The sequence below is a fragment of the Thamnophis elegans genome, chromosome 7, assembly GCF_009769535.1.
Source record: "Thamnophis elegans isolate rThaEle1 chromosome 7, rThaEle1.pri, whole genome shotgun sequence".
Taxonomy (NCBI): domain Eukaryota; kingdom Metazoa; phylum Chordata; class Lepidosauria; order Squamata; family Colubridae; genus Thamnophis; species Thamnophis elegans.
In genome coordinates, this window is record NC_045547.1 from 661,848 (window position 1) to 685,692 (window position 23,845).

General features: G+C 57.1%; 1 protein-coding gene across 1 annotated transcript in view; it reads right to left on the reverse strand.

The window, feature by feature from the left end:
• The window catches only part of SHANK3 (SH3 and multiple ankyrin repeat domains 3), a 204,897-nt gene that overhangs the window by 132,809 nt on the left and 48,243 nt on the right, over positions 1-23,845 (reverse strand). Inside the window, exons 3-9 of the mRNA XM_032221683.1 lie at positions 23,679-23,750; positions 12,220-12,328; positions 11,060-11,211; positions 8,225-8,392; positions 7,200-7,316; positions 6,112-6,189; positions 3,201-3,267 (exon numbers count right to left, since the gene is read on the reverse strand). Coding sequence (XP_032077574.1) covers positions 3,201-3,267; positions 6,112-6,189; positions 7,200-7,316; positions 8,225-8,392; positions 11,060-11,211; positions 12,220-12,328; positions 23,679-23,750 — 763 coding nt within the window. The remainder of the gene's footprint in view (positions 1-3,200; positions 3,268-6,111; positions 6,190-7,199; positions 7,317-8,224; positions 8,393-11,059; positions 11,212-12,219; positions 12,329-23,678; positions 23,751-23,845) is intronic.

Genomic DNA, 23,845 nt, shown 5'->3' on the forward strand with positions numbered 1-23,845 from the left:
AGATGCGTGTGGGGTGGAGGTGTGTGGGGGGGGTGGGAGGGAGGGAGGGAGGGAGCAGGGCACTCTGATCAGTCCGCCCTCCTGGGAGCAGGTGGTTCAGGCTGCCAGGAAAGCAGGAGGTTGGGGCTGTTCGGAGGAGTATAAAGATTGAGTGCAATCTTAAGTTTTCTATAAGAATCTGGCCAACTGACCGGGGAAGGGAAATGAGGTGGGCTGGACACAGATCTCTCCTGAGTGTGAAGGGACTCGTGACTTGTGGCGTGTTTGACCCCTCCATCTGGTCACCTCCGACCGGTGGTCCTCCGTCTACTCCCAGGAGGAGGAAGGAGAAGAATTACTGCTCTTCCCCTTCCAACCTCCAGAGTCTATGATGGATGGTGGCAAAGGCAGCTGAGATTTCAATTGAGACCCCCAGGGCTGAATTTACCCATCTCAGGCCTACCAGCCATTAATTTGGGCAGTGGTCTTCCAAAAAAGCTTTTGATCTCAAGGTTTTGCCCCTGGCAAGGAGCTGGGATGTTAAGGTGACTCTGGTTTTATGTAGAATTGAAGGATGTCCCCGAAGCAACTTGGCTTCATTGCATTGTGGTTAATTTTATTTGGCTTTTGTGGTTTTAATAGCTGCCCAGAGTCACGGGGCAGGCGTATCAAATGGAAGGGAGAAAAAAGGGAGAGAGGAAAGGAGGGGGAGGGGAGGGGGAGGAGGAAGGGAGGGGAAGGGAAAGAAAAGAGGAAGGGCAAGAAAAGGAAGGGAAGGACAGGACAGGAAAGGAGAAGGGGAAGGGAAGGAGGAAGGGGAAGAAAAGAAAGGGAAGGGAAGCAGAAAAGAAAGGAGAAAGGGAAGGAGGAAGGGGAAGAAAAGGAAGGGAAGTCAAGGGAAAGGCCTTTGGAGCAGGCCTTGAGCTGAATCTAGAATAATCCGTCCTCATCTGGAGATAACATTCCTACCATTTCAAATTCCACCTCATTCCCCTTCCTCATATTTAAAGCCCTTCCCAGCTTCCTCTAATGACCAGCATTGATTTCAGATGTCCTGTTAATCTTGATAGCGACCAATTAAATTGACATCCCTTCATGGTTGTTTGTATGATTGGTTACGCTTTAATTAGCCATCTGACCCAGCAACGGCAGCAAGATTTTCTTCCTTAATTGGTTTCTCTGGCAGGTCGCAGCCAAGAGCCCCCCCCTTCTCCCCCCTCAAGGACAGGGCCGCCCTGCTCTCCTCCGCTGGCTCTGGAGGCCCCTTTGGAGAGTTTCCCCCAGAGCAAAAACGGGTGGAGGGAGCAACGCCCGAACGGCCCCCCCAGCCCCAAAACCACAGGAGGAATTTATTCATTTACTGGTTTTTGGATTTATTTCATTCTCAGCTCAGCAAACGAATTTGGGCGGCTCTCAATTCAGGAACACATCCAGGTTGTCCCCCCACTTAGGGCCAGAGTTGAGCACAACCTTTCTGTTGCTAAGTGAAACCTTGGCGAAGGGAGTTTTGCCCCGTTTTACAACCTTTCTTGCCACAATTGTTAAGTGAATCGCTGCGGTTGTTAAGTTAGTGACATGGTCGTTAAGTGAATCTGTTTCCCCCCACTGACGTTGCTTGTCAGGAGGTCGCAAAAGAGGATCACGGGACCCCGGGACACGCACACCGTCATAAATGTGAGTCACGTGACCACAGGGAGGCTGCAACGGTCATACGTGTGAAAAATGGTCACAGGTCCCTTTTTTCAGTGCCGTTGTAACTTTGAATGGTCACTAAATGAACTGTTGTAAGTCGAGGACCACCTGTGCTGCAATTAAGATCTTAAAGGACATTTTAAAAGAGCAAAGAGCCTTCAAAGGCCCAGTTCAAGGACATCCAGGGCGAAGGTGCAGGGGGCATCCCAGGCTTTACCAAGAGGCAAGAGGGGTGGGGGGGCTTCCTAGGGGCAGGGCCCCAGATCCAGGCTGTGAAAACCCATAGGGCACTGCGGGTGTGTGTGTGTGTGTGTGGTTCTGCCCTAGGAAGAGAGTGGACTAGATGATCTCCACGGTACCTTCCTCCCTGTCTCCAATCCCCTGGTCTCCCCGGCTGCCCTCTTCCTGGCCCTGAGACCCTTTTCTCTTCCCTTGGAGCCCCCTCCCCTCAGCAGGGGCCCCGTCTATCTGGGGCCCCAGGGCTCCTGGCATCTCCAAAGGGCTGGAGGGGAGGGGGTCAGGCTTTGCCCTTGTTTCTTTGGGGCTCCGTGGAGCCCCTGAGGCCTGCCAGCCGCAGCACTGGGGAAGCCCCCCCTGCCTCAATGTGGGGACTTTCTCCCGTGTCCTTAAAACTCTCTTTTGAAGAAGAGATGGGACACTTGTCTGAGACAGGGTAGGCTCTCCTGATTGAGCAGGGGCTGGACTAGAAGACCTCCACGGTCCCCCCCTTCTTATCCTGTCCTTTTGGTAGCCCATGTCAGGCTGGGGGCAGGGGGTGGGGAGCGCACCCCTGCTGTTTCCAGATCCTCTGCTGATCCCGTTTCGAATGAGATCCTGTTTCCAAGGGAGCCCAAAGGCAGAGAAGCCAATTAAGGAAGAAAATCTTGCTGTCATTTCTGGGCGATGTCGTTAATTAAACTGTAACAAATCATACAATTACATACACCGTGTGGGGACATCAATATAATTGGTTCCTCTCAAAACGCCGCCTCCCGGCTGCCACCTCAGCATCAGCTGCCTGGCTGCTCCCCCAAACCTGGCAGCCCCCTTTCTCCCCCCCCCCTTCAGGACTCCCCCAGCAGCCCCCGAGTTCAGCCCCCGATTCCGTGCCTGGGGCTGCAGGACGGCTGGGAGAGAATCTGCAGCCGTGCCATGGGGGGGCGCTTAGCTGCCCTCCAGGTGCCTCTTCCCAGCCGGCGTGCCAGGTGTGGGCACCCAGGATTGGCAGGAAGGAGGGCAGGCTGGCCAACCAGCCAATGCTCTGGCTGAAGTCAAGCCACTGGACCTGGACTGACCCAGCGGCTGGGGAGCCTTGGGGCCCTGGTGGCACAGGGGTTAGAGAGTGGCGTGGCAGGCTGACTCTGCCCGCAGTCAGCAGTTCGATCCTGACCGGCTCAAGGTTGGGTCAACCTTCCGTCCTTCCGAGGTCGCTGAAATGAGGACCCAGAGGCTGACCCTTAGAGAGGTTCCCCCCCCCCCCCGGGCCGGGGCTTCCAGGCCCTACAAAAGGCCAAAGGTCACACACTTACCAACATCGGACTCTTTGTGGGTTTTGATGATTTCCGCCAGTTCAAAGTTGCCCGCAATGATGGCCACCTGCAAGCAAAGAGGCCAGAGTGAGCCGGTTGGCTGCTGACCACAAAGAGTTCTTCGAGGGCCACTCTGCCTCACAACAGCCCTGCGAAGTAGGCCCTTTGACTTCTTACAAGGAGAGAGGGATGGACGCGCTCCGTCTCAGCTGCCAAGCCCAGGAAGAGCCGGGCATGGTGAAGGGGGTTCTTGGCCCCTTGGGAGGGATGCCCGGTGGGCTCAGGAGAAAAGGGCCAGGGACCCTTGCGTGCCCCATTCAGCCCCCTTGCCAAGGATACCGGGGCTCGGCCTACACTCCTCCCTGTGCTTTTATTCAGGGGGAAAGAAAGAAGCAGCCTCAGGCCCCCCTCAGGCTGGGGAGACTCTGACTTCTCCGAGGCCCACTTCAGATGGGGGTCCGGAAGAGGCAGCATTCAGTCGCCCACCCCACCAGCAAGTGGAAGCTGCACAATTCAGTTGGGGCAGTTGGGATGCCCTCTGTGCCCCGATGCCCCTCTCCTAGAGATGGCACAGCCATGTGGTGGAGAAGGCTGGCAGATGGTGCTGGAGAGGGAGGGAGCCTGGTGGAGGAGTCAAACGGGGACTTAGACTGCCATCCCTACGTGGGAAGATGAGGGTGACGTCTGGCCCCCTTTCAGTGCCCTTCAACCTTATGCAATGGGGCCCCCGGAGCAAACTGCTCGTCTGGGAAGATTCCCGTAAAAGAAGCACAGAGCAATAAAGAAGCCGATTGAAGCCTTGTCAACCCAGCTGTGGGTCTGACAGACTGTCTGGTCCAAGCAGAAGGGGGGAAGGGGCAGCGGGGAGGCTGAGCTGGCCCCACACGGCTCCCCTTCTCCAGCTCCGGACCAGGGGGAGGGATTGCTCGGGGTGCTCCTCCTGGTGTGACCCCCTCCCTGGGCCCCAGAGGAGACACCGTCCGGAGACTCCGCCTGTTCCCTGAGGACTTTCGGGAAGAGGAAAGGGGGCTCTGGCAGGGGTCTCATCCCCCCCCCCCCAGGCCTGGAACTGCAACTGATCCAAGACGCTTCTTTCTGACTTGAAGTATGTAATGGATACTGAAGGGCGTGAAATGCAGCTCTCCAAGTGGAAAAATCACGAAGCGGCTGCCTTACCTGGGCCCAGACAGGTGGAGGTGGGGGGAGGGGGCTCGCGCCAGTAGCAGGACTTCAAGGGGACGGGAGGAAGAGCCCAAGGGGACTCCGGGGCCCCTGGAAACGGGTTTGGTCAAGAAGAGAGAGCCCCGATCCCAAACGGCCCAGGTCCTCCCAACAGTGGGAGGGGACCTGCGAGGTCTTCTAGTCCAAACCCCCCCCCCCACTCAGGCAGGAGACCCTGTGCCATTTCAGACAAGTGGCTGTCCAGTCTCTTCTTTAAAAGCCTCCAGGGATGGAGCCCCTCCCCCCCAACCTTTTAAGGCAATTTCTGTCCCACTGGTTAATTGTCCTCCCTCTTAGGAACGTTTCTCCTTAGTTCCAGGTGGCTTCTCTCTTTGATTAGTTTCCGTCCATTGTTGCTTCTCTTGCCTTCAGGTGCTTTGGAAAAGAGGTGGACTCCCCTCTTCTCTGTGGCAGCCCCTCAAATGAGCCCAGGTGGCGCAGTGGTTAAATGCAGCACTGCAGGCTACTTCAGCTGACTGCTAGTTCTGCAGTTCGGCGGTTCAAATCTCACCGGCTCAGGGTTGACTCAGCCTTCCATCCTTCCGAGGTGGGTAAAATGAGGACCCGGATTGTTGTTGGGGGCGATATGCTGACTCTGTAAACCGCTTAGAGAGGGCTGAAAGGCCTATGAAGCAGTATATAAGTCTAACTGCTATTGCTATTGCTAAATATCAGAACACTGCTCTCCTGTCACTCCTAGTCCTTCCCCCCCCATTAGACTAAACATTCCCAGTTCCTGCAACTGTTCTTCATATGTTTCAGCCTCCAGTCCCCTAATCGTCTTTCTTGCTCTTCTCTGCACTCTTTCCAGAGTCCCCACATCTTTTCTACATCGTGGGGACCAAAATGCAGGATTCCAAGTGTGGCCTTCCCAAGGCCTTACAAAGTGGGATTAACCCTTCACGTGATCTTGATTCTCTCCCTCTGTTGAAGCAGCCTAAAGAACTGTGTTGGCTTTTTTGGCAGCTGCTGCACACGGCTGGCTCCTGTTGAAGCGGTTGGGCACCAGGGGTGGGGCAGGGGGCAGAAGGGGAACGTTCTTGTCAGCCTCTGCTTTGCTGCTGCTTCGGCTGCATTGAAACGTGGAGGGGGGGCATGGTATTTGGGAGGGGAATCATGATGTGCTGGAGGAATATTCTAGACGCTGTCCTGACCACCTCATTGCGCATGTGGAGGAAGGGAGTTTCCCGCCAAGGTTAACTGTCCAGCATTCCATCCTGGTGATGTTTTTTGAAGATATCTCCCACCTGACAGTTGGGTGCATTATAATTGGACTATGGACTGGGGTGCCAAGGGGAGGGGGATTGACCTATACATGATATTCTTTGGCCTCCCAGGGCGTGCTGCCCCCTCAAAGGGGTGGGTGTGAGCAGCCCCTGCCTCTCCCTTCTCTTGCATTCCCGGGTAGGAGAGGGATGGGGACCCTCTGCACCCCTCTGAAGTCTCTCAACCCCCCCCCCCCTTCTCTCTCTCCTGTGTCAGAGGAGGGAGCAGAGATTTGGATTTTGGATTTGGAGTTTATTCAATTTGTAGGCCGCCCTATTCCCCCGAAGGGACTCGGGGCGGCTGAACAAAGCCAAGGGAGGGGAAATTACAAAAAGAAGACAAAGACAAACAGACAATACAAACAATTTAAAAGCACATAAAAGGGTCCCTCTTCCAGAGGCCTCCCCCCCCCCCATGCTCCTACCTGGAAGGCCGTCTGGCTGTTGTAGTTCCGGATATCCTTGCTGGCTCCCCGGAAGAGGAGAACCCGGGCACAGCTCTCCTGGCGGGGAAAAGAGGGGCAGCGTCAGAGCTCCTTCGGGCTGGGCAGAGAGGCGGCGCCTCTGGCCTAGTTCAGCCAAGGGTGGCGCTGGAGGGGCCCCCAGGGCTTCCTTCCCTTCTTGGCTGCAACCTTCCCCGTGCATTGTGGGGAAAATAGCAATAGCAATAGCAGTTAGACTTATATACCGCTTCATAGGGCTTTCAGCCCTCTCTAAGCGGTTTACAGAGTCAGCATATCGCCCCCAACAACAATCCGGGTCCTCATTTCACCCACCTCGGAAGGATGGAAGGCTGAGTCAACCCTGAGCCGGTGAGATTAGAACCGCCGAACTGCAGAACTGCAGTCAGCTGAAGTAGCCTGCAGTGCTGCATTTAACCACTGCGCCACCTCGGCTTTGGGAGGTTTTGGGCCCCGGGGCAGCTTCAGTCCCGTAGTCTGTGACCCCAGGAGGACAGGGCAGGGTCCCTCCCCGCTCTCCTGCCCTCTCCCCCAGCCCACCTCCATCCTCAGCCCAGAGGAGGGTGTCGGCCTTGTGGTCCCAATTCCTGGATTCGGACAAGGGAGCCAACCCAGGCTAGCCCTGAGCTACGTCCGGTTACCCCTTGCAAGAGGACCCCCCCTCCCCCCCAGGGCTGGAGGCACAAAAGGGCAGCACTGGGGTGGGAATTTGACCCCCCCTCCTCCCTTCACCAAGTCCACCTTCCTTGGAGCATGATTGAAAAGTAATCAATGGAACTTGGCATTAACTTTCGGGGAGAAAAAGGAGGAAAGGAGAAAGGAGTGGAGGATGGACTCCAGGGTGGGAGGCCAGGATTCCTGACAGACAAACCCCTCATCCAGGGCCAGGTGAGAATCTTCAGAAGGACCAACAAGCCCAGAAGGCTGAGCCACCCCCCCCCAAAGGGCCTCCCCTGCTCAGCTCCTTTGACACCTGGTGATGCTTGAGTGCCCCTGGGGGGGGGGAGGGGCTGGGGTGTGCATGGGTGTGTGTGGGGGTGGGGGTGACTCACCTGGTTGTAGAGGGCGCAGATGTGCAGGGCAGTGTTTCCCGAGGCGTTTTGGGCAGTCATGTCCGCCCCATAGAAGAGGAGGTGCTCCAGGTGCTGGACGTGTCCGTAGCGGCAGGCCTGCCCAGGAGACAGGAAGGCGGGACTCGCACTCACAGCCCCCTCCAAGGCCCGCCACCCCCTTGCGCTACAGCTCCCACTCTGGATTCCAAATCCCATGGTGCCCACCATCCCACGGGCCCTCTGGCGCCAGCCAGGCTGCCTTCCCAGAGCCCACTGGGCCCTTCCCCCAATTCCGAATTACTCCCCATTTTATTTATTGGTTAAATTGATCTCCCTGACGAGGCAGCTGAAGAGCAGCTCTGGCCAAGGACTCCAGAACACAGGCGGCCCCGGACTTACGACCACAACGGAGGCCGAAATGTCTGCTGCTAAGCGAGACGGCTGTTAAGTGAGTTTTCCCCATTTTATGACCTTTCTTGCCACCGTTGTTAAGTGAATCACTGCGCGTGATAAGTTAGTGACGGTTGTTAAGTGAATCTGACCTCCCTAGTGACTTTGCTGGTCAGAAGGTCACAAAAGGGGATCACGCCACATCGCAACCGCCATAAATATGAGTCAATTGCCAAGCCTCTGAGTTTTGATCCCGTGACCAGAGGGATGTGGCAACGGTCGTAAGGGTGAAAAATGGTCATAAGTCGCTTCCTTCAGTGCCCTTGTTGCTAAACGAACGGTTGTAAGTAGAGGACTACCTGTAGAATTCGGAGGCAGTAGAAGTGGGGGGGGGGGGCTGAATGCCCACATTGTTTTAAAGCTCCCCCCCCCACACCCACACGGACTGCAGGGAGGTCTCCCAGTCACCCCCCTCCCCTGCCAGGTGGGCATTCAGCCCTGGGCTCCTCCCTCTCAGAGAGGCCCCTCTGACGCACAGCAAACGGTCTGGGGGCATTTCCACCTGGGCCCACTCGCTTCCCCCCCCACTAAGCTTCTGCGCCCCCCCACTGGCACCCGGCGCTGGCATGGCTCACCTGGTGGATCTCTTGCCAGCCGTTCTCATCGATGCAGCCCACCTTGGCGTAGTCGTGCAGGAGGAGCTCACAGCAGTAGGGGTCCCCCCCCACCATGACACTGTGGTACAGGGGGGTCAGCCCCCGGCTGTCCTTGTAATCCGTAGAGGCACCCAGGTCGAGCAGCGTCTGTGCAAAGGAAGCCACAAAGGGGGGCATCAGGATGGCTGGGCATCCGTGGCCGATCGGGATGGGGGGGGGCAGAAGAATTCTACAAAGGATGGGGGGAGGGGGGGAGGGTGGGCCAGAGCTGTCCTTCCCAAAGAGATTTCTCCCTCTATGCCCACTGCCAGGTTGCCTTAAACTCAAACAAACACATATTTTTATTTATTTTGATTGATTTATTAAATAAATCTAATGATGTATTATTAAGTGGTTAATCTTTGGTGAGATTCACAGCCTTTGGGGCTGGTTGGTAGCTCAACCGCTCGAGTCCTAACCAAGGACCTAGGAACCGTTAAGGTAACGTCGGAGGATAGAAGCTGTTCCAAGTAGGGAGGTTTTTTTGTGGAATCAGAATGTTCAAGTCTGATAAATTTAAAATTTCCAAATAGCGAGGTAGCCCTTTAAGTATTGCTCCAAGGGCTCCAATAACAATCGGGGACAATACACAATTTCTTTTTCCACAGTCGCTCAACTTCAATTTGCAAGTCCCGGTACTTTGTGATTTTTTCTTGCTGTTTATCTTCAATGTAAGGTATTGCAATGTTAATGAACCATACTTTTTTCTTTTCAATTATTGTTATGTCAGGTGTGTTGTGGGCCAAGTGCCGGTCAGTCTGGATTCTGAAGTCCCACAAGATCTTGACTTTCTCATTCTCTAAAACCTCCTCAACCTGATGTTCCCAGTGGTTTTTGCTGTTCTCAAATCCAAACTTTTTGGCACGATTTCCAGTGAACGATCTTAGCAACGCGGTCGTGGCGTTGTAGGCAGTCAGTTTGTGAAATTTCGCTATAACTGGGCTTTCTTGGATTTCTTTTCCTTTGAAAGCTTTTCACTTCTCATCTGAGAAGCTTCTTCAGTTCCAGCTGAAGAACTGAAGTTAGAACTGAAGAAGCTTCTTAGATGAGAAGCAAAATGTTTTCAAAGGAAAAAAAAAACCCAAGGAAGTTCATTTGTCTTTTGGAAGAAAAGCCCCTTTGGGAGGAACCATGAACGGGATGATTGAAAACCTCCATAGACCGACTCTAGTGAATCCATCCTGAGCAGGGGTTGGGCTAGATGACCTCACACTCCCTGGAAAGTGCAAATCACCCAGGTTATCACCTTATAAAGCTCCTCCCTCCCTCTGGATAAAAATACTCACACCTACAACCAACCTAGCCCCCCCCCCCCATTTCCTTATGGACCTGTCCAGAAGTGCCTTATACCAGTGTTTCTCAACCTTGGCAACTTGAAGATGTCTGGACTTCAAGTCCCAGAATTCCCCAGCCAGCGAAAGCGAATGCTGGCTGGGGAATTCTGGGAGTTGAAGTCCAGACATCTTCAAGTTGCCAAGGTTGAGAAACACTGCCTTATACAACCGGGGGGAGACTCTCCCCTCCATCTGCCCAGCTGCTGTTTATTATCCCTGCCTGCTTCCATCCATCACCGGCCCTTCTTATGGCAGCCCTCGGAGGCATCCATCATCTTGGCCTATTTAAGGACGGCGGACTCTCCACCCCGCCCCCCCCCCCAGGCGCAGGCAGGCAGGCCGCCCCTCCCTCGCTGGCTTCCCCCACCCCCCAGGGCTGGCTGCCAAAGGGGGGCGCTGGGGGCACCTGGGCAGGCCCACAATTTGGATCCTGGGACAGAAACTTCCAGGAACTGTGGCTGATGCCTTTCGATCCCATTTGGGGGTTGGCAAAGATGCCCCCCCCCCCCGCAGGACAGAATGCGAAGGTGGTGCGTATGTGGGCCCCACACGACGGCTTCCTCCTTGGTGCCCTCTGAGCTCGGTGGTTTTCTTGCAGGCGTTTCATGAGCCGGAAGAGAGGGGGGATGGTCTCCCAAGGGGTTTGCCCTGCCAGTCTGGTTAGGCTGTGGTTGGCCGCTTGTTTGTCTGAATCGGCAGTTCCTTGTCTGGGGTCTGGTTTAATGCTGGATTGTTAGCCTGGTATTCACCCTGGTGTCCATCTCTGTTTCTCCGGCTGGCAAGGAGGGACTTTAGTCCTTCAGTTCTTTGAAGGTGGCTTTAACACTCCCACCCACACCGGCACCAAAAGACCCATGGAGGACAAACCAGGACTGAAATCCAGCAGCTTCTGACTGTGGGGGCAAGTTGCTGACTCAATTTGCTAAAAAATTTGTAAACCGCTTAGAGAGGGCTGAAAGCCCTATTAAGAAATAAATAAATAAATAAATAAAACAAACAAACAAACAAACAAACAAACAAACAAATAACTGGAAATGTTGAGTAGTTCAGAGAACCGGCCAATGCCAGCTCTGCCTGGCCCCAGAGTGGGGAGGGAATGGGGATTTTGCAGTATCCTTCCCCTGCCACGCCCACCAAGCCACGCCCACAGAAGCGGCGGTAAAAAAAATTGAATTTCAACCCTGGGACAACCCCCCCCCCCTCCTTCTGGCCCTGATGACGTTCCCTAGAAAACCCCCAGGCTCAGAGAGCACCCAGGAGCCCTCGGCTCAACCGGAGAACTAGGGGCCTTCCCCCTCTCGGCTTCTTCCGTGGGGGCCAGCAGGGGCTCCCGGGCGCCTCTGCCTGGCTCTCCTCCTGCAGCACTGCAGCTCCTGCCCTCCCAGCCCCCTCCAGGGACCAGGGTCAGCTGTCCAGGCTCTGGGGGGAAGCGGAGACTCACCCGCAGGGCAGTGTGATTCCGGCATCGGACGGCCTTGTGCAGAGCCGTCATCCCTTCGCGGGTTCGGAAGTCCAAGTGGGCACCACCGCTCTTCAAGGCTTTGATCATCTCGGCACAGAACTCCAGCTGGGCACTCATGGTCAGGGGGCATTCTGGGGAGGGGAGGGGGGAGAGACGGCTCTCAGCAGGGAATCTTTGGAGGGTCTCCTTCAGCCCCCCTCCCATCAACCGGACCAGTCCTTCCCCTCGCCTGGGTGACTTCCTCAAGGGCCGTAACCGGCCTCTCCAGCTGCCTCCTGAAGTAACCCGGATGAAATGAGAACCTGGCTTGGCCCACCAGAAGGAACCTTCTCCCTGCACCGACTCAGGCCGTTCAAACTGGCCCAGGAGCTGCTGATGCAGTTCGGCTGAGGGATTCTGGGCTCCCTCATCTGCACCTCCATAACTGCCTGGTTTGGCCCAGCAACCACCCAGGAGAGGGTCAGGCTTTGACGGAGAGTTCGGACTGCAGAGGAAACCACTGTAAGCAGCCGTCCTTCCCCCGAAGACCCGTAGATTGCAGAGGGCACCAAGAGGGCTGGGAAAATACCTACGGAGCCCTCAGGCCCTGGGCATCCACTGTGCCAACCCCTCCCCTCTGGAGGCCACTCCAGGGCATCGCCCAGCAAAACAACTAGACACGAAGACGAGGTGTTTTCCTCCGTGCCGTCGCTCTGCTAAAGTGCCTCCCACAGCACCGTCTGACGCCTATTTACCAGCGTAGTAGTAGGGCTGTATAACTATGATCCTTCTCACCTCTGCTACTTTCTCCTCTTATTATCATTACTGCTCTTTAATTTTGCATGCGCAGTGAGAGCTTTTGCACCGGAGAAAATCACGCCTAATCACCCTTGGCCATATAAAGGGCTCAAACGCCTCCCCCCCCCTTCACTCAGGTCTGCCCCGTGGCAGAAACCAAAGGGTGTGCAATGTCCCAAGTGCTATAAAGCCAGCAAAAGGTCCCAGGAGAGACTCTAGGGGGCAGGATTTGAACACAGGGGAAAGCCCCAGGACCTCTCCTTGGCCCAAAGCTCCCCTTAAGGCGGACTTTCTCCACTATGGTGACGTGCAGATACATGGCCTTCAACTCCCAGGACCCCCGCAGCCCCCCTCCACCTCACCTCCAGTGTCCGGGTCATGAAAGTTGGGGTCCAGTCCTTTCTCCACCAACCGGCTGACCTTCTCCACACTCAGGCTCTGCACATAGTCCATAAATTTCTTCAGATTTGCCTGCAGCCACAAAACCCAGGAAGAAAAGACGCCGCCGGTGAGCAGCTCCCCCTGGCAGCCAGAGACCCCGGCCTCCAATCCGGGAGCAGGATTCCAGGTGTGGAATCCTTAGAAAGTGGTCTTCAGCCTTCCTGTGGTCTTGACTTTACAAGGGGGAGGGGGGGGGGCTTCCACTCCCAGCCTTCCCCAGCCAGCCTGCTCCCGAAAGCAAGATTTCTCCTGCGTGGGACATTCGGCCTCTGCCTCGGATGACAGGCAGAGGATCCAGGGGGTCCTTATTGCAGGAACTGCTGGGCCAGACCCAGAACCAGGAAGAGCCAAACAGAGGAGGCAGCTGTGCTAAAGCCCTCCCTCCCCCTCCAACTAGCAGCTCCAGATGTGCTGGAACCCAGCTGCACATTCCATTCTGCTGAAGCCGCCCGCCAGCTGTTAGGCAGCGACCGGGAAGGTTTCTGAGGCCTTGCAGAGGAGGGGGAGCACCAGCAGCCCCCCCCTCTTCCAGTGACCCTCTTTTCTATGTCATTTGGCTTTGGGACCTTTAACCTTAGCACACCTGTGCACCCCACCCCCCACCCCCGTTCTGCAGAATCTGCCCTTTCCACAAGGACCGATTCCGTGTCCTCGTACGACCTGAGCCCCACTGAAGGCCCCAGAGGGTGCTGGCCCAACCCACGCTGCCCCCAGCTGTGGTCCAGGTGAGGGGCCAGGCTACAGGCCCCTCAGGGTCCCCCAGGCCTTGTGAGCCACCTCGGACGCCTCGGGCCTTTGCTTAAGCCAGCCGTCAGCCACGCTCAGCAGCCAAATAGGACAGAATCTAAGAAGAGAAGGGACCTCGGAGGTCTTCTAGTCCAACCCCCTGCTCAAGCGGATGTCCTCGCCCTCCTGGTCCCGGGAGTGGGTGGTCCTAAGCAGGAGAGCCCTCCCAGCCGGCCAAGAGCCAGCAGAGCCCAGCAGAGCCCAGCAGAGCCCAGCAGAGGGAGGCTCAAGAGAAGCCAGAAGGGCGGCCAGGAGGCTGCGGGGGAACCTCCCCCCTTCTCCAGGGGGTCGCACTGTTTCGGCCCCTCCCTGGCCTTTCCGGGCCGCCCCCTGCAGACGCCCCTGGGAAGCTTTGGACCGGCCAGAAGGCCTGGAGAGCAGGCAAGCCTCCCACCCTTCATTCCCCCAGGGGGAACCCAGCCGGAGACCCATCACTTTACAGGGGGTGGGGGCATGCGAACAAACAAAGAACCACGGACCCCTCCCTACAGAAATGAAAGGATGGATGAATACAGTTAGTCCTCAATAACGTATGACAAATAGAGTAGAGCAGAATACAGCTGGAAGGGACCTTGGAGGTCTTCTAGTCCAGCCCTCAACTTACAACACTTCATTTAATGTATCGTTCAAAGTTATGACACTGAAAAAGTGACTTAGGACCGTTTTTCACACCTAATGGCCATCCCCATGTGATCAAAATTCAGACCCTTGGCACTGGACTCATATTTATGACGGTCAGAATGCGCTGGGGTCATGCGAATGAGCCTTTGCGACCTTCTGACAAGCAAAGTCCGTAGGAAACAGATTCACTTAACAACAACGTGACTCACTTATCAGCTGCAGTGATTCACTGAACAAATGTCTCATTTAAGAACAGAAATTCTCATCGTATGTTGAGGACTACCTTTATAAACAAAAGAGGGACTGTCCTGTTTTTCTTTATGGGAAGCCCGTAAGTCTCAGGCGTGTCCTTTTAAATTCTGTTGGACTACAGTTCCCAGCGTCCTCGGCAGCTGCCCAGTCCAAGGGGAGCCGGAGTCCATCCATGCACATCCTCTGCCTTCCACCTGGCTTCCTTCCTTCATCCCATGACTTCCTTACCCAGGGAACCTTGGGGGGGGCGGTTTAAATGGGAATTTTGCCCCTCTGCCTGTCCTCAAGGTGGCCCTTTGCTGAGCCTGCAGCCTGGGCTGTGTTCCCAGCGGGGGCTCTGCGTGGCTCCCCACGGCTGCCCGCCAGGGAGTCCCACAGGCAAGGAGTCAGAACCGCTCACGCAGTCCTAACGGGGGGGGGGGGCCTTCACACTGGAGGGGGTGGCCCAATTAACCCCCCCTGCCCCCACTATGCCCCCTCCCTCCTTGCCATCTTGTCTTAAAGATTTTATCTGCTGCAATATTCCATACTGGAGGACTCTCGTGTTTTTATGTCGTAAGATATGAGATGGGCACAAATACATTTCCTAAGAAATAAGAAATAAATAAAATCGGCTGTTTGGTGAGCTGCTTCATTGGGGAATTTTGATCTCGGAGGGGCTCAATGGGACCCCCAGGCCCTGCCCGGTGGGCCCCTTCCTCCAAGGGAGGATCTGAAAATACCCCCCCCTTCCTGCAGAAGAGGGAAGGAGGCAAAGAGAGTCCCCCCCCCCCCGGGGAACCAGCCTGTGTCTCTTCCCCCCTCCAACCCTCTCAGGGAGCCAGGGACCCCCAGTGTGCATTACTTACAAGGGTAGCTGAGCCCAGAATTACAGTTGCAGGTTGTGACGGTCGTTAAGCGAGCTGCCACATGACCACACCCCATGGGAAATTTTTCTGGTAGCAGTTGTTCAGCGAATGCCACCGTCATTAAGCGAATGCGGTGGACATTTAGCAAACCTGGTTTCTTCAACCAACCCTGAATTACGCCCAAATGAGGATGCTGCCAGCGGGAGCCCAAAATGCAGCTGGGACCAGGGCCGGCCCGGAGGGGGGGAGTGCGGCCATTGGACCTCTGGAACCAGGTTGTAAGTAGCTCTGTTGCCATTTTGAGAGTTCATTTAGTGACTGGTGGTTAAGTGAGGACTACCTGTACTTGGGAGGGAAAAGGAGAGTGATGGTGGCAGGATGGATGTGAGAAAAAGTAGGAAGAGGAGGATGCTCTCTCCCCTCCCCCCCTCTCTCCCCCCCTCTTTTTCTCTCCCTCTTTCTCTCCCTCTCTCATCTGCACATCCATTCACCGTCCTGGGAAACGCTGGTGGCCCCCAAGAGGCTGATTTTCAGATGCGGTTGGGTTCCTTTCAGATCCTTTGGAGGCCCCTGGGCTGTGGGGCACACTCAGCCCTGGCCCCTTCTGCCAGCCTTGCCTGGGGGTGGGGAGGGGAAGGCAGCTCAGCTGCCCCTCTTGGGCCATTCTCTTTGATGCCCCCCCCCTCACGGCTTCCCAGGGAGGAGAAGGGCCTCCGCAGAGGGCAGAGCGAAGGGAATGGTGGAGGAGAACGGAAGGCCTTCGTGGGAGAGAGAGGGGAACAGGTGGGGGTCTCTGCAGCCTTGGGGGCGGGGGGGGGAGGGTGAATTAGGGGAAGAAGGAGTGGGGAGAGGGAGGTGGAGACCCCCCCCCTCCATCTTCCCTGCCTGCATCCATGCTCCCTCCTGAACCAGAGAAAGGGACTTTTCCAGAGAACCATCCTCCACTCCTCAAGGACCACCAAGGCAGCCCCCTCGGCTCCTGCTGCTCAACAGGTGCAGCCCTGGGAAGACCGATTCAGGCTGTGACCTGTGGGGGGGGGGGCTGCCCCTCCCCGCAGGGGCTCCCTGGAGCTGCCCGAGGTCCTGAAAAGCCCACTTGGCAGTCCCAACCACCCGAGGCGCCAGCCCATTAAGCAAAGTGCTCTGGCTTCCACTCAACCCAACTGGATCGGGGGAGTTCCTGCCCCCCCCCCACATCCTCCCCTTTCAAAAGCAGATAAAAATAGAGCAAGGCACCTCTTTCAATTAAGCGGCCGTCCGCGCAATTACAGAAATGAAAGGCCGGCCGGTGCCAGGCCACAGAAGCACAGGGAGCCCACGGGGGGGGGGGAGGGAGGGGCTCAGGACTCCTTCGCTGGCACGAGACGGGGGGGGGGAGGGGCTGAGCCAAGAGAGCATCCCTGACTGGGATCCCCGCTGGGGGAGACGAAGGGCCTCCCTGCTCTCTTTCCCCTAGCAAGGAGCGATGGGGGACGAGAAGGAAGGGAGCGATGGGTCGTCCATCAGGCTGAAGGCTGAAAGGCTGAAAGGCCTTCTGAAGGGGGCTCCGGGGGCTTCAGCTGTACAGGTGAGAGTGAGGCGGCGGAGAGGAGACCCTCTCTGGGCAGCTCCTTCTGCTCTCCTTCTCCCACAGGCCCGGAAGCCCATCCCCTGTGGAGCACGCAGACCCCACAACTCTCGGGCTCCCCCTGGCTCTTCTCCCTACTGGGCTTCTCTCCGGAGCCTGGGGAAAGCAGGGGGTGAGCTGCCCCCAGGGGGAGGCAAGGGGGCTCTGCTACCAGGGCTGCTCCCAACAGGCCAGAGAGGGCTGGGGGGGGGGATGGCCTGGACAAGGGAGCTTGGCCTGCATGGGATGCCCCCGAAGAGCCTCTGGCTTTCCTCCTGGGTGGAGGGGGAGCCTGGTACTTTTGGAAATAGGAAGGCCAAGAGGGGGAGAGCTCTGGTGGGAGGAAAACCCCCTGAGCAGAGACCACCTCTCCTCCTCTGGCCAGGAGACCCGGCTATTCTCACGGGGGGGGGGGGGGAGAAAAGATCGCGCATGGAGGACCGATGGGCAGGCTGCCCGTTTCCAGAATCCCCACTGCTCCAAGAACACCCACACCGAGCTTCACGAGGGGCCAGGAACGAAGACCGGCTATTCCTAGGGTGGGATTCAGGCAGCCCCCCCCCCCCCCGTTCCCTCCTGCCCTCCTCCTGTTCCTTCTGCACTTTGCTACTTTGGGGACTGGCTCCAAATGCAGCCACCATAGAAACGGCTCTGAGCATCTCTCCCTTCTACACACGATGGCAGGCAGCAGGTTGCCAAGGAATTCAGCCTCCGCCTCATGTTGTCGTTTGCTGCACACTTGAATTCTACAACAGAGCTATGAGGATGATCAAACGCAGAGAGAACAAGGCACAGATATCAATCAATCCCTAACTCACCTCATGGCACGCACCAGGAAGGAAAGAAAGAAGGGAGGGAGGGAGGGAGGGAGGGAGGAAGGAGGAACAGGGAGAGAGAGGAAAAAGACGGGGGGATGGAAGGGAGGGAAGGAAGAAAAGAAAAAAGGAGGGAATGGAGGGAAGAAAGGGAGGGGAAGGGGAGGGAGGGAAGGGAGGGAGGGAGGGAAGGAAGGAGGAACAGGGAGAGAGGAAAAAGAGAGGGGGAGGGAAGGATGGAAGGAAAGAAAGAAGGGAGGGAGAGAGGGAAGAAAGGGAGAGAGGAATAGAAAGGAGGGAGGGAAGAAAGAGAGAGAGGCGGGAAGGATGGAAGAGAGACAGGAAGAAAGGGAGAGAGGAAGGGAAGGAAGGAGGAACAGGGAGAGAGAGAAAAAGAGGGGGAGAGAAGGAAGGAAGAAAAGAAGGAAGGGAGAGAGGGAAGAAAAGGAGAGAGGAATAGAAGGGAGGGAGGGAAGAAAGGGAGAGAGGAAGGGGAGGGAGGAGGAACAGGGACAGAGAGGAAAAAGAGGGGGGGAAGGAAAGAAGGATGGAAGGAAGGAAGGAGGGTGGGAAGAAAGGTTGATGGACTATAGTCTGGATTCCCAGAAGGGAAAGCGTGTGTCCCATCAGAATAATTATCTCAGTGTAGATGGTTAGTGTGAGCTAAGAGGGCGAAGACAGCTCCTTCTCAGTAGTTCCCAGAGGAGAGGCTTCAATCTGGCAAGAGTCTGTCTTCAGGTGTGGAGCAAGAGGGGTGGCCTGCTGGGAAGAATCCCTATGTGCTTTGGGACATTCCAGCCCTGGCCCTTGGAGGCCGCGTCCTTTCCTCCTGCCAATCAACAGAGGCCCTAAATGAACGTCCTATCCCTCTTTGGCAGGAGAATCCCATAATGTTAAGGTCAGAATTTCAGGCGGCCTGAATTGTACCGCAGGGCCCCAAAGGGACGGCGGAAGGTCAGGCTGACCCTCGTGGCTCTTCCATAAGGAACCGGATGGAGGCAAATGCCCCCATCTATAGCAGGGGGCGGGGGCGGGGGGGGGGAAGGAGAACCCAGGCTCAATGCTTTGGGCCAATCGCCTCAAGAGCTGAGCATCCCAGAGTCAGCTTCTTTGGGAGATGGGCAGCACTGAAACAATGAATGGATGAAGGAGTGAGTGAACAAATGAATCAAAATCAATCAATCAATCAATCAATCAATGTGCATGAGCCAGACAGCTGTGCTGGTGAAGAGGTTGTGTCCGTGTGCGTGTGTGTGTGGGTGGGTGGGAAGAGAGAGGGGTAGAGTTGAGCCCTTGACTGCCTCAGTGACAACGCAAAGCCTTCCCACCCACTGACCTCTAACTGCCACAGAGGCCGGGATGCCCAACCATCTTTGGCTCAAAGGGGAAAGAAAAGAAAGGAATGGAGGACAAAGGGAAGGGAAGAAGTGAAGGCGGAGGGAGGGGTGCTGAGGTCTCCCTCCCCTTCCAATTCCTCGCTCCATGCCAGCCAGAAGCGAAGTCTTGGAAGGAAGCTGCCACCCTTGCCAGCTGCCAAGGCCCGGAGCCCCAGAGCCCAGGGGGAGGGTGGGAGAAGCCGACGTCTTTGGGCTTCACGGAGGAGCCGCCTGACTCCCGCCAAAGCCAGCGAGGAGGGTCGATAGCCAGCAAGGGAGGGGGGGGGGTCATCGATCCCCCTCCACCCGCGGCCACTGAATCAATGTCCTGACGCACAGAGGCTGCCCTCTCGGAGGCAGGGAGGGCGGGCAAAGCAGCTCTGGACTGCAGAGCCCAGTCGCACCAGGGGCCTCGCTGGCTGGGAACTAGGGGCACTGTAGTTCCACCCATTCCCAGGGGCCTATTTCTGCCGGAGACCGTTGGAGACGAGGGCGGGCGACGCCTCCTGCAGCCAACCGGTTCCTCAGGCCGGCTTCACACGACAGGCTGAACCCGCCAGAAACAATTGTGCTATTTGCAAGAGGCTGAGATGCCCAGGGCCCCATCTCAGTCCTCATTCAGTGACCGCCTCATTCAGTGACCGTTCACCATTACTGCAATGATGAAACAGGAACTCTGCGACCAACTTTCGCATTCACGGCCTTTGCAGGTCTGCAGAGCAAAGGGAAACGGAAGGAAGGCCGCCAGCCCAGCTGCGGTCGCTAAGTAAGGACAACCCAAAATACAGACTGCAGCCCTCCCCCCTCCCAGGTGGGGCTGTGGCTCCTGGGCCCCTAGCCCAGCATGGAGATGGCAGCCCCTGGCCCTATAACGAGAGCCGGTTTGGTGTTGGGAGGTGGAGGCAGCTGGCTGGAAATGAGGACCATTCCCTGGAGCTGTGAGTCTTCCGTCTGCCTTGCTGGCTGGCCTTGAGCCGGCCCTTCTCTCCCGGCCCCAGGAAGAAGGCAATGGCACAGCACTCCGGGCACAGTAGGGCCGGAAAAGCTGCCGGGACTCATCCAGACGGTCCCTGCGACTCAGGAATGCTTTGAAGACACACACACACACACACACACACACACAACCCCCCCCCTTTATAGCAGGAGGAGGAGGAGGAGGAGGAGGAGGGAAGTGGATGTAGGATTCCTTGATTTGATTTGATTTTGATTTGATTTAGTTTGTCTGCCGCCCTATTCCCGAGAGACTCAGGGCGGCTCACAATAAAAAGGGGAGGGGATACAGAAATAAAATAAAAACAGCAGTTTAAAAGTCACGACAGTCGTAACCTCGAATGGGGCTGGATAGTTCACCAGCCCCAGGCCTGCCGGAACAGCCAGGTCTTAATAGCTTTGCGGAAGGCCGGAAGGGTAGTAAGGGTCCGGATCCCAATGGGGAGATCGTTCCAGAGGGCCGGAGCAGCCACAGAGAAGGCCCTACCCCGGGGTGGGCAGAATTGCAGGACGGCTCTCAGCCTCCCCTCCCCCTCCCAAGTGAGCACACAGCCCCCCCTTCTGCACTCCTCCCCCCCCCACCCCTGCTCCTTTCCAAGGCTGAGCAGAAACGGCCAGAGGGCCCGTCCAGCAGCCGCTCAGCACCCCCCCCCCAAGCCCTGCCCCTCTCCTGTAGCTGCTGGGACGGCTCAGCCTGGCTGGGCTCTGCAGGTCCCGTGAACTCTGCAGGGGGGGGCTCCCCTCCGCCCCCCCCCAAAAGCAGGAGTGGGGAGGGGGCTGGGTGAGGATGGGGCCCCGGGGGGGGGAGGAGAGGGAGGGGTACCTTGCTTTTGGAGCCGGACCACCCACTCCTCAGCCTGCGCTGCTTTCTTCCCAGATGGGCCCCCATCTTCCCGTCCTTCCTCTTCTCTCCCCCGCCAACTCTCTCTCCACCCGGGGCTTCGGAAAGGGCGGACAACTCACAACCCGGACAGAAACACACACTTGTGATGACACACACACACACACACACACACACACACTGACACACTGACACGTTCCATGACGTGATCCTGTCCAAGCAAAAGAGCAGCCCTGGGGGAGAAATCCCACCAGAGCCAACTTGGCCAGCAAGCCTCCCCCTCCCCTTCCTTTACACACACACACACACACACACCCGCCCTCCCCTTCCGTCTGTGGCTTCCCCCACTGGCCAGCTGTCCGCCGGCTCCCTGGCCCCTCCCACTCCCCCAGGAAGGATTTGGGGTGGGGACCCAGAGTCAGCAAGAAGGGTGGGGGATCAACCGCAGCATCCTTCCCTCCCATGGGCTGCAATCAGTCCTCATAGAGCTGGAAAGGGCGTTGGAGGTCCTCTAGTCCAGCCCCCTGCTCAAGCGAGAGGCCCTCTACCGTTTCAGACAACTGGCTGTGCAGACGCTCCATAAAAACCTCCAGGGACGAAAGACCCACAATTCCTGAAGGCAACTTCTGTCCCACTGGTTGATTGTCCTCACTGTGAAGGAAGGTTCTCCTTAGCTGAAGGTTGATCCTCTCCTCGATGAGTTTCCACCCGTTGCTTCTTGTCTTGATCTCCGGTGCTTTGGGAAATAAATTCACCCCCTCTTCTCTGGGGCAGCCCCTCAAATACTGGAAGATTCCTACCATGTCCCCCCCCCCCCACAAGTCCTTCTTTTCTCCAGACTCGCCAAACCCGAATCCTGCAACTCTTCTTCCTTTGTTTTAACCTCCAGGTCTTCCATCGTCTTGGCTGCTCTTCTCTGCACCTCCTCCAAGGTCTCCCTGGGCTGCAGAAGGCCCCTGGAGGTGCCTGGTACGCTTTGGCTCCTGCTGCCCCACGTCCCCCCCCCCCACTCCAGACCCCAAAGGAGCCAGAGGCACAATGCGCTGCTCCTGTATGCAAAGCCAGAGTCGATATTATGCTTCCATGGCCTCATATCCTGTTATTTCCCACTGTCAACAGGAGTTCAGGCTAGCACACCTCACCCCCCCCCCCATAGACCCAGGCGAGGGAGGGGTTTGCAGGGGATGTAAGTCCACTCAGGGCAAGATAGAAGGCTCAAAAGAGGGGCTCCCCCCCCCAGTGCTCTGCCACCCCCCCCAGTGCTGAGCCTTTGCCGCAGGCCTAATGGAGCCCCCCCCCCCCGCCCCGTTTCTCTCTGCTGGGCAGGTGGGAGGCAGAGAGTGGCTCATTAATTGATTTGTCTTACAACCACATCCAAAAACAAAGGTCGAACTCAACCTCTCGTTCCAGGGTGAAATAAGTAAAGTCTCATCAGAGACAGAAATTCACTGCGTGGATCAACCGGAGTTTAGGCCACAAAGATTTCTGTACCTAAAAAGCCCCAAACGCAACATGACTGGAAAAAAAAACATGCTTGTGATAATTGCACACACACACACACACACACACACACACACACACACACACACACACAGAGCGCAACCCCTTTGTGGAAAGCCAACCCAAAGCCTGGTTCAAAATCGATACGAAGGTCTCTTTAATAAGCTGCTCTAATAAACGGAGCTGAATCCTCTCTCCGAAAGGCCCCCAGTTGGCATATCTGGGCGGAGGGTCTGGCAGAGGCCGCCTTGCCTGACTGCCTGGCGATGCCTCCTGGGACGTCTTGGGAGCCTGTTTCTCCCCCTGGCCGTTTCTGCAGTTGCAACCTCCAAGCCAAAGCAGGGGCTGCCTGGGGAGGAGCCCGGGGAAGCCCCCAGGTCCCTCGGCTGCACCACAAAGGCTCCAGGAGGGCCCAGGGAAGCTCTCCGTCGTCCAGGACCCTGCCTGCCCCAAAGGCCAACTGGACTTTCTGCCTTTCCTTCGCTTCTCACCCATCAGACCTTCTTCCCTTCTGAAGTCGGAGCGGAAGAAGCTTCCTGGACGAGGAGCGAAAGGCCTTCAGAGGAAAACCAGAACGCCGGCTTGACTTTAAAAACAAAGGTCCCTCTGGGGAGCTTTAAGGGCCCCGCCTTCCCCGAGGACCCTCACTCTGCTTCTCAGGCCCCCATCCCTTGCAGTGGGGCAGGGAGCAGCACTTGGGCAGAATCTGGGCTCCCAAGAGAAGGGGGGGAGCCCAAGGCTCTTGCTGCCCAATTCCCATCTCCAGTTGGATCAACAGTCCCACTTCAAGCCCCCAAGTACCTGCCTGGTCAAGGGCAACTCAACCTGCGTTACCCTTCTCCGTGGGGTCTCTCGGGAGGGAAGACGGAAAGAGGGGGGCAGGACGAGGGAGCCCCCCAATGCCTCTCCTCCACCAGCGTTGCCAGCGGTTGAGTCAGCAGGACTCTCCCTGACCATTTCTGCTACTGGTGCCAGCCTCGGGGGGCAAGTGGAAATCAAATTCCAACTTGCTGGGTGGCATCGGCCCCAGGAGGCGTTGCCCACCTGCATCCTCCAAGAAGGGGGGGGCATTTTGAAAAGGGCTGCCAACCGTCGAGCCCCCCCCCCCCCCCACCAGGGAGATCCCTGGCTCCCTCGGCTGCCTTGGCACCTGCCATCTTGGCCTCTCTGCCCAGCAGCAATCACAACCTCCGGCTTGGGTGAAAAGTTGCCAGGCTCCCCGTCCTGCCTCTGAAAGGAGGGAAACGACGACAGGAGCCCCGGTTAAGCCAAGGCGGCTTGGCCCCCTCCCACCGGCCTTCCCCAAGAAGAAGAGCTCGCTCAGCAGCTGACAGGGAGACGAGGAACCAGCGGAACGACTTGCCACCAGAAGTCGTGGGTGCTCCCATCACTGGAGGTTTTGAAGAAGAGACCGGCAGGCATTTGTCTGAATGACACAGGATCCCCTGCCATGGAGAAGGGGCTGGACTAGAAGACCTCAATTGGAACCCGACTCTTCTGCTTCTGTGTTGTAACACAAGGTGCCCGCAAGGGAAGGTGGACCAGAGAGAGGACCTGGATGCCCCTGGAGATCGCTTCTCTTTTGCCCCTGGAAATGGGGCTCCCTTCAGTGGGAGGACCCCCTCATGCCCAGCCCAGCCCAGCGTCCTCCTGGCCCCGGCCAGTGGGGGGAAGGCCAAGCATGCAGCCCCCTCTGGAGTCTGAGCTGCGAAATGCCCCCCTGACTCCCCCTCCCCAAGGCTTACCTTCGTGTGCAGCTTGGCGAACTGCTTGTCGTCCAACAGGGGCTGGGAATAGACGCGCCTCTTGTATCGGAACTGGAGAGGGGGGCAAAGGGAGGAAGGAGCATCGGTCAACCCTCCATCGATTGGGCCCTCCGCTCCCCTCTTCTTCCGGCCGTCTGCTCTTCTGC